General features: G+C 40.7%; 1 protein-coding gene and 1 long non-coding RNA gene across 6 annotated transcripts in view; one reads left to right on the top strand and one right to left on the bottom strand.

Annotated features, from left to right (window-relative positions):
* Nucleotides 1-3063: 3063 nt before the first annotated feature.
* On the bottom strand, nucleotides 3064-5267 carry LOC148127633 (uncharacterized). Its single transcript, XR_015743966.1, has 2 exons — nucleotides 5141-5267; nucleotides 3064-5021 (listed from the first exon to the last, which is right to left on the bottom strand). It is a non-coding gene; the product is annotated as an uncharacterized LOC148127633 (long non-coding RNA).
* Nucleotides 5268-5392: 125 nt separating this feature from the next.
* LOC113433168 (uncharacterized) overlaps nucleotides 5393-17172 on the top strand; it is a 64468-nt gene continuing 52688 nt past the window's right edge. For all 5 annotated transcript variants that reach the window (XM_087935523.1, XM_087935518.1, XM_026695569.2 and 2 more), the window contains exons 1-2: nucleotides 5393-6323; nucleotides 11331-11432. In XM_087935523.1, the coding sequence (XP_087791649.1) occupies nucleotides 5907-6323; nucleotides 11331-11432 (519 nt within the window). In that variant the 5' untranslated portion in view covers nucleotides 5393-5906. The remainder of the gene's footprint in view (nucleotides 6324-11330; nucleotides 11433-17172) is intronic.

Raw genomic sequence — 17172 nt, 5'->3', positions numbered from 1 at the left:
TACAGTATGGATGCAAGGATTCCTTATCTTCCTCACACCCTCTGAACTTTCCAAGAGCTAGGACTACCCTCCCAACAGACAATTTCAAGGCTGTCAACTATCATTGACACCAAGCATGTGTTTGTTTCCCACCCCTTTCTATGGGCGAGGGAAAGCCAGGTGCGAGCATAGTTCTAAAAGGACAGCTGATAAGAAGTGATTTTTTTTTTTTTGTGGGAGAGAAATTGTTCCTTAGTATCAAGGCATATGGTAGCTGTTGATGGTGCAGGCAAGTGATTTTGTCAATGGTGGTTCAGAGAAGGACGCTTCTGCACCTTTGGAAGAGGGAGGAACCTAAAGAAGGACGGTAAGATTTACTCTGGTGCACACACTTTTCTGAGAACTAGTCAGAGACAAGTACTATGGAAGGATTTCTTGTTGGCATCCCCCAAAGGATCTGAATTTCCTATTATAAGCAACTATGAAGAATATAGTAATGGGGGGTGGGGAGAGATTAATCACATCCCTCTGCAGTGTTTATTGGCTGCTCTAATTGAAAACTGAAGTGGCTTTTTACTATGGTTTCTAAGGTCAGCTTGTGTATAAAGAGTTAAGTGAAGGGTAAACTTAGGGTAAACCATGCAACTCAATGGGATTTAACTTGCTTAGTACTAATTTCCTATTGGTTGCAGTGGACTTTTTTAAGTGCCTGGGTTTTTTTTACTGAGATGTCATGAGACAGAGCTATACCTGAAGAAAGAATTGTGACCAATTGTAACAATTAATTTTTAAACAAATTTTAGGCTATATGTGATTCCAGACATACATATATGATAAAAAAAATATAATGAATACGCGGGTCCTTAGGGAATAAGATTCCGAGTGAAAGGTAAGTGAAGATATATCATTTATTTGCCTTCTCTTAACTTTATATTTCTAATGTAATATGCATCTAAAATTGTTTCTGCTGTGTTAAAGAATATTTTTGAAATAAAGGAAATAATGAAAACATACTTAACATGGCAACTAGTATGAAATGATTTAAAGAAATATTGTTCTATACAAATTGCAGAGTTTAAATGGTTAATAAAATAATCAGTCACTTCTTAAACTGCACTTGTAGATTACAAAGATAGTATTAATCATGTTTAATTTAAAAATGTGCTTTATAAACAAAAAGATAATTGATGCCGATGTCTAAATTATAGACTCTAAATTATTAAAAAACATCTTCTAATTCCAGAGTGTCTATATTAAAGTTATTAATTTAAAGAAAACCATCATTAAAAATGTTCATAAAACATTACATGGAGATAACCTGAGAGATTGTTGTAGTTTTTTAAAAAGTTTATCCTTGAATATGACTTTTAAACCTTGAATCCTATAGCTAAAATGACTGTTTTTGGATTGGTGATGGATGAAAAAGGTTTGTGAAACTTTTGCCTCTGCTGGCAATGAATAATCCCAACAAGTTAGCAGAAATTGTCTCTGTGTGTGTGTGTGCACAAAAACAATGCACGTGTACACACACACACACACACACACACACACACCCTCAAGCACATCAAGTTATAATTCCAGTGATAAATATATGTAACTTAAAGTTGAATTGTGAAGTCCTCGGTGCTGTCTGAGCTTAGTTATAGACATTTCATTACCCAACTACGTGATATCATCAGTGCATCCAGTCGGTGCCCTTCATTACCTAGACAAGTAATTAAATGTCTACAAATAAATATCCAAGCTCAGGGAGCATCAAGGACCTCACCAATTATAATGAATTCCATTAATAAAACATCACTAAAACAAGCCAGTTCATTCATCTGCACTGGCTGATATTTTATGAAAATGTTCATCTTGTATTCTAGATTTTTTATGATTGCAAATAAAAATGGTAACCCTTCCACTCTAAGTGAAAGAGTGTGGCTGTGCTGGCAGCAAGACTCCATGGAATATCCTGTCCCACAGATTCCCACCCCCCAATTATTACAGTTAATTAATCAAGTAAGACAGAGCAAAAGACTAATTGTTTCATGTGAACAAGTCCCTCGAGGTCACTCATTACGCAAACAAATACAGAACCTAAATTGCAGAATTTGACCCCAAAACAGAGCACTTTTGTTCAACATAATTACATCTATGATCCTGATGCCAAAGGGCATGCCTGGTGTTTGCCTCTGAACAGAAGCATGCTATGAGAAAATATGTGTATAAGCCTAGGTCCATTCTAGTACTGGATAGTGAATAAAAAGACATTCGTATGCTTGATTTTCTTCTCAACACTGTTTCACTGGCTGTTCCAAATTCAAATGCTGTTCTTCAAAGGGGGTGAAAAATGTCAGAAAAGCATCTTTTAAGGACCTAGTAATTGATGTCCATCTAATCTCATCTTCTATGGGCAGCTGGAGTAAAATTGCTGCAGATCAAATGACAGCTGCAATCAAACCCACCCTTAGCACAAAATAATACTGGTGTATTTTATTCTTCTGTGTTGTTAATGCAGCAGAACCTATCTGCAGGCAGCTTAAGCCTTGGTGTGGGCAGGCAGCTTGCCTACAGATATGACATCATATATTGCATGGGATATGCAAGGGGAAGCAGGAATGTTATCAAACGTCTCTTCTTCTGTATATCCAGCTCATTGGCCATAGTGTGGGAAACAGCCTGAGTTTGACATAACAGTTTGTACCTGTGAATGTTTAAATAATTCTCACTGCTACCACACAGTCTAAAAATCTGTGGTTTATATACATGCGTAGTGTATTCTGCGACAAAACAGGATGGCAGATGCAAAATGCAGATCCCACATGCCTGAATGAACTTACAGTATAATATGTGACTAAGATATCTTGTTTGTTTGTTTTGCTAGGAGTACACACATGTTGCAGCCCAATGCTGTTTACTACTCAGGTATGTAATTGCTACCACTTGCCCCTTTCATTCCACTATCGATTTGGGCATTACCGGGAATGTGCATAGAGAAGTACGGAGGAAGTTGGATCTTGTTAGTTTCTGTGTTCAGTCTTTGAAACAATGCATAAGTACAAACTTGATTAGCTCCCTACATGTCTGGAGGTTTTTAAGAAGAAGAGACAGGACAGTCCCTTGTCTGAAATACTATAGGATCTCCTGCTTGAGCAGGGGGCTAGACTAGAAGACCTCCAAGGTCCCTTCCAGCTCTTCTCTGATTCTTTCCCTCATTGGCTTAATGTTAGGAAACCAGGGCGTACATGTTGACACTCGCGGGCAATCACGCATACAATTTAACGTTAAGGGCAGAGCGTGGAAGAACAGCGCAAGGGCGCATCTCTTATTTTCGTCTCCCGCGAGCGCGTTCCCTCTCCAAGGCACCCTACGTGTTTCCTTCAAGCGTTTCAAACGTGCGGCATCCCTCTAAAAGTCTCCAGTTGAGAGACTCGGCCCTAAGTATTTTCTAATCACGCAGCACTCCGGCGGGCTCATTCGGAACTGGACCTTCTGGGCTTCCGTAGCACAAGAGGGCCAAAAGAGGGAGAAAAGCGGAGATCGCACCATGCACTTCTTGAATCACGAGGGTTTGGGGCAGAGCTATCCTATACACAGTAGAGGCTCAACTGGGATTTGTAACCCTTGGCCGTGCAGTGCTTGGGGTTTCTCCTGTGCCTTCCAGAGATGAAAAATCCGTATTGTCCGTTGCCATAGCGCCCAGAGAACTTTCCTCTCCGAGTCCCCGCGCTTTGAGCCAATCCTTGTGGAATTCAATTGCATCATCGCCTCCGACGCGCTCTGTTGCTAGGACAACTCCGGGCCCTAAAGCAGAAGGTTCCACCCTGCCCTCCTCCCACCCGCAATTTCCCTTCCCAGAAATAAAACGGCCCGCGCGCTTAGCGGTAGGAGCGAGCTTGCAAGCGAAGCCGCCTCCGCTCCAAAAGCCCCTTGAATGCAGCCTTGCTCTCGGCCCTTGCGTCCTCCGGCAACGAGCTGCAGCGAGGGTTACAGCCTTAATTCCCGCCTGCCTTTCCCCCGTTTTGAACCCCCTACTCGCGACTTTGCAAAAGTTTGCTTCCTCCCCTGGGGCTGCAGGTGCCTCCCTCGGGTACTTTTTAACGAAGCCCCCGCCTGGAATGCAAAACTGCGGCCGCTACGGGGGCCTCCGGCGTTTTGGCTCCCGGCCTCTCGGACAGCTGAGAATGCTTGCAGGGGAAGCGCTTTTCGGCAAGGGACAAATGTGGAGAAGCGCTTCACCTGTTGAATTCCGCGCAGCTGTTAATGCCAGCTGCTGCTGCCGCCGCCGGCATTTCCCTCGCCCGCGGTGCCAAATGCTTTTGTTCACCCCTTTCCCGCCTTGGCCTTCCTTCAGAATAACAGAGTTGGAAGGGACCTTAGAGGTCTTCTAGCCCAACCCCCTACTACACCGTTGCAGACAAAAGCCTTGTCCGATCTCTTCTTAAAAACTTCCAGAGTCCGTCTGCGTGCTTCGTTTTCTTTTTCCTCTTCCAACAACTCCGAACTCCGGTAGGTGGTAGCAGTCCCGGAGCGAGCGGACCAGCCAAGTCCCCCATCTTCCCGGGAGATGGTGGAAGTAGCCCGTAGGTTTTTTGGAAGCCGTCTTCTCCCCTGAGTCCAAGCCACATTACCTCATGCAAAAGAACTCCCGGTCTGAAGAGCCGGGCTAAATATAGCGAGTGGAAGAGAGAGTTAAGGCTTGGGCAAGGAGGGAAGGGAGGACTTTTCAGCGAGGGGGGCGCTCCTTCTCTCCTTCCGCCCCCCCCCCCCGCAATACTGGGCTGATTCAGGATGCACCCCTTTTCCCTCCGCTCCTTTCTGACCTCGGCGCATCTATCTGTACCTCTCTCCCTCCACACCCGCAGATCCCAGGCCCGCGCCCTGAGCGCAGCATGCCCGCCCCGCTGCTCGCCCTCCTGCTTCTGCGCACCCTTCTGACTCGCCTGTTGCTGCTGGCTCGCAAGCGTCTCCTGCCGCTGCTCCGGCGCCTGAGGGCCCGCCTGACTTCTCAGCAGTCCCGCGAGGCCATCCTCACCTGCCTGCTCTGCATCCTCAACCTGCGCAAGAAGGTGGACGGCAACTGAAACGGATTCAGAGAGGGAGGGAGGGAGGGAGCGGGAGGCACCCCCTTCCCCCAAATTTTCAGGGCTCGGAAGTGGTCATCCTGGCACCCCACCTGTCAGAGCCCCGGAGCGGAGCCTGGTTCGGAGGGAGGCAAGACGTGTATCCTCCAAGCACCCCCCGTTTTCCCCATCGGAAGCGACGTTTGGCTTCTCGTGGGAAAGAGGGCGCTCTTCCAGCCAAGAGATAAGGCGAGCTCAAGGAGTATTTACCAACTGCTCTCCCCTCAAGGGGAAGATTAAATTTTTTGATCTCATTTCTTAAGATCCGCCCCCAAAAAAAACCATTCCTCCCAACTTCCAGGCGCTCTGAATAATTTTTTCTCCTCTTTGCTCAGTAAGCCAAGACCAAGTTCCCTCCCTCGATTCTGCGCTCTCTCTCTCTCTCTCTCCCCCGCCTTTGTTTTCCGGCAAAACTGATCGATGAGTGAGTGACTTCCTCACAGAGCTAACTAACTACCGCTGCCCAGAGACCTGGCTTGGGTGACAGCTGTGTAACTTCTGCTAGAAAACCAAAGGAGGTTTGGAAGTCCTCTTGGAACAATTTAAGGAGAAGCTTCACTTGTGAGAGAGCTCGCAAAGGTGGACGCTTGAGGAAAAGAAGAGCAGATTGGATCCAATGGGGCATAGTCTCCACGGCTTGAGTTTTCTGGCATGGGATGGAAGAAGCCAAGGCAAATCTTGTCACTTCTGATTTTGCCTTTCTTTCTAGGTCCCTCCTACAAGCGGTCCTTTCTTTCCTACCAAAAGCAGGGGGAGTTTATCAAGACTTGTGTCCTAGCATTTTTCTAGGGCCCCTGTAAGGCGTGTGCTAGGGAGACAATGTCCGGTAGCACAGCAAGAAAGGTCCAACCGTTCACGATTAGCACCAAATTATCTCTACCCAAGTGTTCCCTGGAATTTCCAAGAGACAGCTGTACTGACATTCCTCTCGATGCTCTGAATAACCATGACTTGCACCAAAACCTCAATGAGTGTGTTTCCCTGTATCTGGCTCAGACGTCTCTGGAGCCTGCTGGAGAAAGATTTAAAAACGCTAGTCCTATTGAAGAAGAGGTCACCAATGATGATTGCATCAATAGCAATTCGCTGTCCCGTTCCATTAAGAAGATTACTTTGTCCAACTGGCATGGAAAAGCTGGTTTAGGGGAAGAAGGGATATTCAGAGGGCCTTCCCACACCAGTGCAGAGAAAAATTACAACAATAACAACTGCAAAGCAGGAAAATCGCAATTCAAGGTAAGCCGTTCATTTCTCTCTTTATTTTTGCTATGTTCTGCACTCTGCACTTCACAATCTCTCTACAGTGCCAGGTTATGTCTGGCTTTAGGATCTTTGTGCAAGCCATTGTGTGAAAAGGAATCCCACGTAGCTGGATTAAGGGTGATGGAGATCTGAAATTCAGGATGCCCCCAGTGTATCTGCTGAGGAAGACAATTTTCTGGAGAACTTGATCCCAAGGGGGTAAAGTTTATTTCTTCCCACTGTCTGATATAATCAAACATGAACAGAGAATAATGTTTTTTCCTACAGGGGCAAGACACATGTGCTGCTTAAATTCTACCCGATTTTTAGTCACTATTATTTAAAGTACTTTGCCTCTGAGAGCATTTAAATGCAAGCAACTGCATAGTAAGCATCACTCTGAGCTAGACATGGTATCCTGCTTTTACCTAATTATCTTTCCATAGAACTCCTCTCAAAACTAGTAGTGGGACCTTGAGATTTCTGGTTCCAAGTATTATTTTTCTAGTTCCATTTATTTATTCTATTTCTTATCTCTTGGCTTATTCTCTTTTTGCATCTGTTTTGTTTTGTTGTGGAGATAATCTGTGGATGGTGTAATGAGACTATATTACCTCTGAACATGGTGGGACAAGTCTAGGAAAGATTTCTCATACAATTAGTAAGCATTTAAATTTCCATCTTCCAGCATTTTTTAAAACACCAGGTTATGTCATTTCTGGATATGTATTGTAAGAAAGTATCATGCCAAGCAATGCCAGGAACAACTTAGAAAATAACCTGTGTATTGTAATGGTACTAGGATTTGAATATAAACAGAGGTCCATCCTAGAGTTGCCTTTTATGTTTCCACAAGATTACATTCTACAAGATTGTGTTGATTTTTATTCAGAGAAAGGATAATGAGAGAAACATTTGGAAATCTCAGAAAAGGTTCGGCAAAAGATATTGTCAGAAAGATGGCTAGGATTACATTAGTTTCATAATTCAGTTGTTTTGTAGCCACTTTCCTAAATGAATTGTAAGTATACGTGGAGAAAAAAATAATATTGAGGCCAGCTATGTGATAGCATGTGATGTCAGTTCTGTGAAATTATGAAACATGTTCCAATGGGATAAGTTGAGGCCGTGTCATTCTGTTTCGGTTTTAATAACGAAGACAAGATTTTTTAAAAGTTTCTCAGCAGGCATGACTAACCTGTGTTATCTCATCAGCCCCGTGGAAAGTGTTGACCAAACTGACCTTGAAATCTTGGCCAAGAATCATTCTGAAAGCCCATATGTGTTTCTCCGGCATTGAGCCTTTTAAGATATAGATGAGTGCTTCCCGTCCGTCCCATGGGATGAATGGTTTGATACTGTTCGTATCTTCTCCGGCCGGAGAAGATTCTTCTTGCCAGTTCATACCTCGGTTGCAGTCTCCACATTCCAAAGTTAAAGTAAGACTGACTCGGTTCTTGTTTTCACATGTGCTCCTGGCTGCTGCTGCTGCTGCTGCTGCTGCTTGTTGGATGGGATCAGATGTTGGGGGAGGGAGCCCTACCTCTGCAATCCAAGTGGAGCAGAACTGCAGGAAGGATGAGATCATCTTTGTGCTGACAGCCTTGTTTGCCTGTGGATGATGGATGGAGGGGGATTCACATGTAAATAAAGCACTTATGTCACCTGCGAGCTTATCCCTCCCAAGTCTGGTCTGGGAGAGGCCAAGCGGTCCCAGCTGGGGGAAATAAACATATATTGACCTCTTTGATGGAACATTTCTGATTACTGTACATTACAGAATTAATAAACCATACATTACAGAATGAATAGTTATTAGATGTTTGCAAAAAATAATAATAATAACCAACCTGTAAACAATAGAAATAAAGGATCATCTAGTCTAGTAGCTGAACTGCCTATCATTTACATGCTAAAGCATTCTAAATCTTTTGTATCTTTTGCAGACAATATTCTAGGCTTTCTCTTAATGCATATGCCTTGAACTTCAGTTCCAGGGTAGACTATTCTTATTTCAATAAGCTTTGAAATGGAAGGGATGCACCTTTCAGAAGTGATTTGGAAAAGTGCTGAGGGCCTCACGCAAGCTGTTGTTTTCAGACATCTTGAGCAATTCTGAAAAAAGAAACTCGGGAGTGCAGCTAAGGAATCCTATAATTAACCATTGTAACTTTGACGTGACTCCTGAAATAGCAACATACTTTTTTTCAGGCTTCCATGGAAGAGAGATGTGCTCATGCTTCCAATTAGTCTGAGGCATTTCTTCCAAATTATTTTTGAGATGATGGAATAGTTAGCATTTATGTATTTAAGAGAGTTATGTGGTCTTGTGAGAGGGTTTTCTGTTTTCCATTTTCTGAGATCATTCTGAGAGATGTACTCCAACATCAAACTCTTTCAGAGAAATAGATATTAACAGATTAACAGAGTTGGAAGGGACCTTGTAGGTCATCTAGTCCAACCCCCTGTCCAGGCAGGAGACCATACATCATTTCTGAGAAATGGCAGTCCAATCTCTTAAAAGCCTCCAGTGATGAAGTTCCCACAACTTCCGAAGGCAAGCTGTTCCATTGGTTGATTGTTCTTGCTGCCAGAAAATTTCTCCTTATTTCTAGGTTGAATCTCTTCTTGATCAGTTTCCATCCATTATTCTTTGTCTAGCCTTCGGGTGCCTTGGAAAATAGTTTGACACCTTCCTCTCTGTGGCAGCCTCTTAAATACTGGAACACTGCTATCATGTCTCCCCTGGTCCTTCTCTTCACTAGATTACCATGCCTGGTTCTTATAAGCATTCTTCATATGTTTTAATCTCCAGTCCCTAATCATCTTAGTTGCTCTTTTTTGAACTTTTTCTAGAGTCTCAATGTCTTGTTTGTAGTGTGGTGACCAAAACTGGTCTTAGTGGTCTTACTAAGGCTTTATAGAGTGGTATTAGTACCTCGCTTGATCTTGATTGCATCTCTCTGTTAATGCTGCCACACACTGTTAGTTCTTATTTAACTGGTTGTCCACATTCCACAAAAACTCCAAGATCCCGCTCACAGTTACTGCTAGAAATATTGAAACAGTAAAGAACATCCCCCATTGATGCTTCTAATGATCAGAGAGGTTGGCTACCATTTTGTAAAGTGAAATTGAGCGCCAAACTCATGAAGTTCATTGGAAACCTCCTGACTTCAGGATCAAGACAATTTCATGAGTGTCTGTAGAAATTGCAACAATATCAAAGTCACATAAACATGTACATTAGTATGCCGTTGTGCAAACAATGCAGTTATTCGATTTACATCAGTTGCCTCCTGATGCGTGATATTGTTACTTGCACCGCCACTCTTCAGGTGCCCACGGACACTTTAGTTTACCTAATCAAACCTTCATAGGGAGAAAGATACTTAAGGACCAAAGCAGTTTATTTCACACTACATAAATACAACACAAGTTTGCTTAGGTTTGTACTGTTGAAAACCCTAAAGTTGTTAACAAAGCAAATGTTCATTTAGGTAGAGCTACCAACTGCAGTTTGCAAAAATCTTGATGAACCCTAGATGGCAGTAGAGAAATACTGAAAACTGAGCTCACCAAGTTATAGATAGATCCTAATATTAAAAAGTTAGACTTTTTTTTAAAAAAAAACCTTTAAAATGTTACATAATCAGATAAAATAGTAAGAATATAACCAAACAGTTGAATATTAAACTGTAGCTTCAGATGTCAGAGCTGCTAAGCATAAGAATTACAGTATACATTTTTGTTCTATTCTAATTTCTAACTTCCATTAAATTGCTGTTGTACCGGAAAGTTGTTAAGTATCAGGTTTATATACGTAACATACATACATAGCTCTAATTCTTCTTCTACTTTTATCAATGTGCTACTTATCTATGAGTTCATTTTCATTAAATATCCTATCACAGTGGAAATTCCCCATCTTTGCTATAAATCGTGCAATTACTATCTTATTATTTGTTGCTTGCAAGTTTGCAATATCATTATTTTATGTTTTATTGCAAAGAAACCTAATTATCTCCCACTACTAGTCTGAGATACTTGGACATCTACATGTTTGTCCCATTCACTGTAATTTCTCTGCTATCACTTCCCCACTTTCCTGAATATAATATGCACATTTGGTGTGTGCATATTCTTGTCACAACTACTCCAGATAGTAGTCGATGAACATAGGATATTTCAGTATTGGATATGCTGAGTGAAGCTTACAGGAATTCAGCAATAACAGGAAGGCAATATTTTCCAATGTATAGAATACATACTTTTAGAATAAGTATTGCAATTTATTCTTTTCTCACAGATACAGTATATGATGCTTCATCTATCATGAAGTCACCATTACTTTAATAGATTTTCTGTTTATATAAGAATTATGAAGGTCTTTTCTATCTTAACTGCAAACAGAAGATAGATGATGCCAAGAATAAAATGTTCTGAGATACTGGTGTTCTTTTTCCATATCCACATGCTAAGTCTTTGTGTAAAAATGAAGAACTGTGTTCAAAGTGTGTTTTAAAAAATCAATAATTTAAAAAAATACTGATAATTTCTTATGAAAATAAGTGAAAGAAAAATGTAAGCAATGTGTATTTCATTTTCTTATGACCACCTGTGGGCTTGCAATATAGCAACAGTTAATGGGTAGAACCCTTGTTAAAAATCATGTCTCACTGACAATCATTGGGGTGCAATGCTCATCTTAAAGCAGGGGTGTCAAAGTGGCAGTCCGCGGGCCGGATGTGTCACACACAGGCTTATACTCACCCCGGCTCTGCAAAGACCAAAAAACATCGCAATATGTCACGTGATGCGATTGAGTTTGACACCTGTGTCTTAGAGCATAATCAGGATGAGGATTTGATAAAACACAGTAACATTGAAAAGTTTGCATTTTGCCATTGCTCCCTTAGCAACTTAGCTACTTGATTATTCTCCAGTGATTTTCCATAATTGGGACGTAATAAATCTTCATCATGCTAATTTTTCCTACAGGTGTTTCTCAGAAAAGAAGTGGAACCCAAGGAAGAAAAACAGAATGCGAGAAGCTCCCAGGCTTGTGACAATACTCTAGTTAGCAGAGTTGCACCTTTTATGGTAGGTTTCTTTTACATCCTGCTGAGTTAAAGAATACTACTGTATATGATTGAATTCAGTGGATGATTAGGAGTGGGGCTTGACTCAGAAAACACTGGACTTTGTACATGAAGGATTGGAATTCTTGAACATCAATGTGGATTTGAGCCTATCCTTACCTGCAGCAGGTACTTAATCTAATCCTTGCTACTCTCCTGAATAACGGTGAACTAGCTTGGTGAACATTTCCATCTATAAATTCCATTAGATATTCAAATCCTTGTTTATTGACATTATCTTTGGATGTTGGCTTGCATGAGATTTATCTATAACCAAAGAGGCACCTCTTCTTATATATATAGTTTATGTTTGATTTTAGTAGACTCCAACCTCAGGTTATTTTTCTAATACAAGTCATTAACTGATTGATATAAGTTATCAAAATGTTTTGGATTTTGGATCAGAAGGAAGGATAAGCAACGACTGATTTATGAAGACTTGTTTTCAACTGATGCTTTTTGTAGTGCTTTTGAGAAAGACTTTTTACCTCCTATAATGGCTAACCTCTTGCAAGATAGTAATCAATAAATACACAAATCTTTTGATGCAATTACCATCTTCATATTTAAAATCTTGTTGTAAGTTCTGCTAGTCCTTTTGTGGAAATCAGTTTTGTGTCTTCATCCATTGAAGTCTTGCCTTTCCACCCAAGGTGCTTACATTATGGAGGGAAAAGATGACAATCCATTGAAGAAGTCTGTAAATCATATCCATATCTTCCCAAACTGTAACTAAACCATTCTTTCATATCCTTTTTAGTTATAACTAAAGAGGCTACTACAGAAGATTTGGGATGTGGAGGAACTTCTCTGTTTCTTCTGTAACTGAAGTTTTGTGTTGAAAAAGATGAAAGAAGAAAGTGCAAGATTCCCATTCTGGCCTAGAAATAAAATTAGGAAGTATATAACTCTCAATATAACCATATTCTTCTGAATATTAAGGCTTTCCTCAGGCAGTACCAAAGATAGAGTCACCATAGGTAGATAGTTCTTCTCAAGTCTGGCAAACTGGTGTTGAGCCTAGTTTAGTTAGGAGTTACAGCTGTCATCTTATCTGAACAGAAATCATTTTGCCCTAGTGATCCACACTCTGACAGCATTCTGTTTCTATTAGTAACAGGCTGTATATTGTGTGTTGGTTTGCAGGTGGGGACAACTTAGCAGCATCAACATCAGTCAATCGGATGACCAACTTCTTCCCCTGTGACTTTATTAAATTCTTTCAGAATCATTATGGCTCTGCAAAGCTACTTTATCTAAAACTAAAATAGAAGTTTGTTCAATATTAACTAAAAGTGTGTTCTATTTTCTGTTGTTGAGTGGGAAGGTAGTACTTGAAAAGTTGAATCAATGTGCGGTATGTTATGTACAAAAGTGGCAAAGAAGGAAGATTTAGAGATTCTCACAACAAAGAAAAACAAGAGTTCATAATCTGATCATGAAAACTGCTGCTTAGAATTGGATATACTACCAGTATGATGCATCAGGTTGTTTGCAAGATATAGATTCTCAGTTGTTTTTAAAAAATAAGCCCCTTTAAGTTACAAAACGAGAATCACAGAAAGAAACTCCATTATAGAAGATAAATAACAGGCTCTCATTGAATCTCTGTGGAACAATTTGATTGTCTCTGGGACTGTTGTGGATTCACAGGATTTGACATAGTGCAAAAGTCATGATTTCCCCTCCTTTCATTAAGACAGAAAGCAGCATTCACCTTGGCGTTTAGAGCTTTTCTTTGCAAGAGTTATTTACAACTTGGTAACTACGTTCCATTCTTTGCTTGGCTCTCATGGTTCAAGATTTAAAATGCATTGTAAAACGGACCATTTCCTTTACTGCACTAAATATGCAGCCTGAGCATAAGCTGTATGCATTCTGCAGTATTGGTTTAACAAACGTGTACCCACACATATACACTACACTATTTATAAAATATTCTTCCTACTTTTTATTTAGAAAAAAAGTAAGGAGCTAAATGTACTGGCCAACATACCCTTTTAGGCTGGCATAAGCTTTCTCTCTGGTCGATATAGCTTCACATCTTCCATTACTTCAGCCCCTGCAGTGGGTAGAAAGGAACTCACAGCACCTTTTCCTCTTTGGATCGCCTCTTCTCAACAACCAATAAGCTACCTCCTCAGGTTGCCAGCCATTAGTCCTTCCAATTCTACAAGTTCTCTTTTCCAGCAGACTTCTTTTTTTTTTTTCATTTTCTTAAGTTTTCTCTGCCAGCTCAGTATCTGCCCCACCCTTCTCCTATGGGAAACGTCTTTTGGAACACTAAGCTATCATTCCTTTCACTTTCCAACCACAAAACAAAAGAGTATCTGTTTGGATGCTTGCATGAATTTGTGAGCGGCTTTCGGGAAGGTATAGGCTCATGCATGCTGATCAAATGAAGAGGTGAAATAAATACAATTGATCTTGAAAAACAGAAATGGACCACCCACATGCCTTGTAGCACATGCTGCTCATACAGCTTTTAGGAAATGTGGAACTGAACCTCTGATTGTGATAGCCAAGTAATAAAGGCACATTTTCCAACCAGTTTTTTTCAGCAGGGGAAAAAAAAAAACCCTTTAAAATAGTATATAAACCTCCTTTTTGCTTATTGCACCAAGCTGTCTATCCACCCAAACAGTCTCTATTCTGTTAAACTTCAATAATGACTTTGCATCAACTTAGTATTAAATTAAGTAGCATTGTGGTGTTTTATAAAAGACTTTTTAAAAACTGCTTGCTTGATAAACAGCATGTATCAAACTGTATGGAACTGAAACTCTGATTGTGATAGTCCAGTAATAAAGAGACATTTTCCAACCATTTTTTTGAGGGGGCGGGAATTCTTTATAATGATATATAAACCTCCTTTCAGCTTAATGCACCAAGCTGTCTATCTCATCCACCTAAAAAGTCTCCATTCTGTTAAACTTCAATAATGACTTTGCACCCAACCCTGTAATTTTTGACTGCTCCTTCCCCTTCCTTTTTTAAAAAAAAATTGTGCCTCCCCATACTCCATAACTTAGTATTAAACTAAGTAGCATTGTGGTGTCTTATAAAAGACTTCTTTAAAACTGCTTGCTTGATAAACAGCATGTATCAAGCTGTAGAAATGGTTGGATCACCCATTTCCAAAACTAGTTCACCAACTGCCTTTCTGACATTTGAAAACAGCATCATCCCATCTCATTTGTGAGCAGGTGTATATAATGATACAATCTAGAAGACCTGTTGCAAAACTACACATGATGTCAAAGTGTCTGCAGCCAACATAAATGAGCAGGATGTTATCGTCTTATCAGTATTGCAGATTGTTGATTTCAAGAGGATATGACAAACAACTGAGTCTGAAAGCATAAGCCAGAGGTCTCCAAACTTGGCGACTTGTAGACTTCAAGTCCATAAGTCATAAAGTTGCCAAGTTTCGGGACCCCTGGCATAAGCTGATGGAAGATGTCGGGACACAGTTCCCGCCTGCTGACCCTCCACTGTTTCAAAGGCTACAGCCATGACAGTCCCTTTTTTGTGTTCCTGAATTAGAGTGGCCTTCTTGTTCATGTTCAACCTCCCTCCTCCTTTCCTGCCAGACAGAAACTCATTTCTGGGGAAAATTTCATGGGAGGAAATGTATTAGTTTACTGAGCAAATTCATAAGCTTATCTCAGTGGAAAATTGAAACAGGACGCACGGCATGGGGAATGATAGTTTGGACTGGCTTTCTGTGACTTGTTGCCCTTCAGATGTGTTTGATTGCTTCTCTCATGATTTCAGCCAGTAGGGTCAAATGTCATGCTGACTGGGAAGAACGACAGTCATAGTCCAGCAAGTTTTATTCTATTAATTTCTACAATTATTAGTTACATGGTAGCGATGGTCCACAGGGAAGAGGCATATAGAAGCATGCTAAAATATAAAATCATAACACAAACAATTAAAAATAACTCCAAATCCATAAAACAGGGGTCTATTAAAACCCTAATCCTAAAAACATACCCGGTTTAAAATGATGTCACAGCAGCAACATCACAGAAAATGTAAAGTCCAGGAAAAAAAATAAACACATATTTATGTGGTGTGAATATGAAGCAGAATAGTTGGGGCCTTTTAGGGAGAGTATTTCAAAGAAGATGACTAATATTAACGCTTGTTTTGATGGAGTCCATTATTCAACACATCTTAATATACTATGTGAGAGCACAACTTCTAGTTATCACGCTAAGTCCTGCCCAATGGTAGGAATATTCAATCATGGAAAGGTTATAATGGACTCTGTTGCCAATAGCATTTCTTTAATGGTGGCCTTTTGCAATGTGCATCCAGATTGCCTAAGCCACCGCATAAAATTAGCCTGTCTTACCACCCAGTGCAGCTTGCTATTCACTGGGAATTAGCTTTGTTCATTTTCTCCTATTCTGATTCAAAACATCTCTGTATTATAATGAGCCTCATGGTGTTAGGCATTATTAAATCTTTATGAAAGGAATGAGAATTCTGTTGCTTGGCCTTAAACTCAGATATATATGATTGAAAGGACTGAACAATTCATTTATTCTTGGGAGAGTTAAACTAAACATTGCATTGTGCAACATAAAATTATTGCCTTTTGCGGTGTAGCTGTAGCCACAGGATCGCATTTTCTCTATAGAGGAGATACCGTATATACTCAGATGTATCCTATTCCTCAGTTATTTTATGTGTCATTTGCTGCTGTACAAATGTTTTCGAGAAAGTTCCTACAATTTGCTGTCAGTACTCATGCTTTTAAGGGAGTCTGGGATTTAAAAAAAAAACAACAACCTTAAGGATTGAAAGGGCCCTGAGCTGCCTACCCTCTTCCACAGGTATCACAACTATTTTCTCACCATCACTGACTTCTATTTCCTGTGCTATAGTTGGGGGATCCTTTTATGTCTTATTTTACAAAGGTGGTTTTAAGCCTCTTGTTATGTGTTTGATCCTTTAAGTCCTGTTGATCTCTGTAACCCGCACCCCCCAGTGGGACTTGAGGTATAGCATTTGCAATGTTAGCCTTCCCTAGTATTTTGTTGCTGGAGTTTTGGCTGAGTTTGGATAGAGGTCACTTTTATAGCTGCCAGTCCCCTAGCTGTCTTGGAGCAGGGACAAAACATTGTGTCATTGCAGAGCTCAAGAACAAAGCTTGGAAGCTATTCAGGGCTCCCATTCGATGAGTTGCTTAAAATAAGTGTCTTTAATCAGCCTTTCAGGAGCCGAGTCTAAAGCTCATTTGTAAAGCAGGCAGGCATGAAGTCATGCTTTGTTTTAGAAGTTCAGGAGAAATTGCTTTAGTTTCTCTTGGAGCCTGAGGGAAACCAAGCTAGAGCAGGGTAGTAGAATTAGAAGACCTTGAACATAAAAGTTAAACATAACAATTTGGGGAAATGTTGCCTATGTAACAACCTCATCGTTTGCAGTCTTCGGAATGGCTTTTAGAAAAGTGTTCCTGCAGCTGTGACCTCAGTCACGATGGCAAATGCTGAGCCAAATGGACAGTCCTTTCCTTATAAACCAGATTCTTGAATGCAGTGGAAATGCAAACACTCTGATGGCTTTCAATGAACCGGAGTAATTCAATGGGCACTCTGATGCAGGCTGCAGTGAGCTGAAAATTGGTCAGGGAGCTTCTATGGACTGCATTCTTATGCCATTATGTAAAGGACAAATACTACAGCGGAACA

This window comes from Pseudonaja textilis, chromosome 1 (assembly GCF_049901715.1).
Source record: "Pseudonaja textilis isolate UNSWEBS1 chromosome 1, rPseTex1.2, whole genome shotgun sequence".
Classification (NCBI taxonomy): Eukaryota; Metazoa; Chordata; class Lepidosauria; order Squamata; family Elapidae; genus Pseudonaja; species Pseudonaja textilis.
Note: the sequence above shows the minus strand (reverse complement) of the source record. Positions and strands in the feature narration are given on the sequence as shown.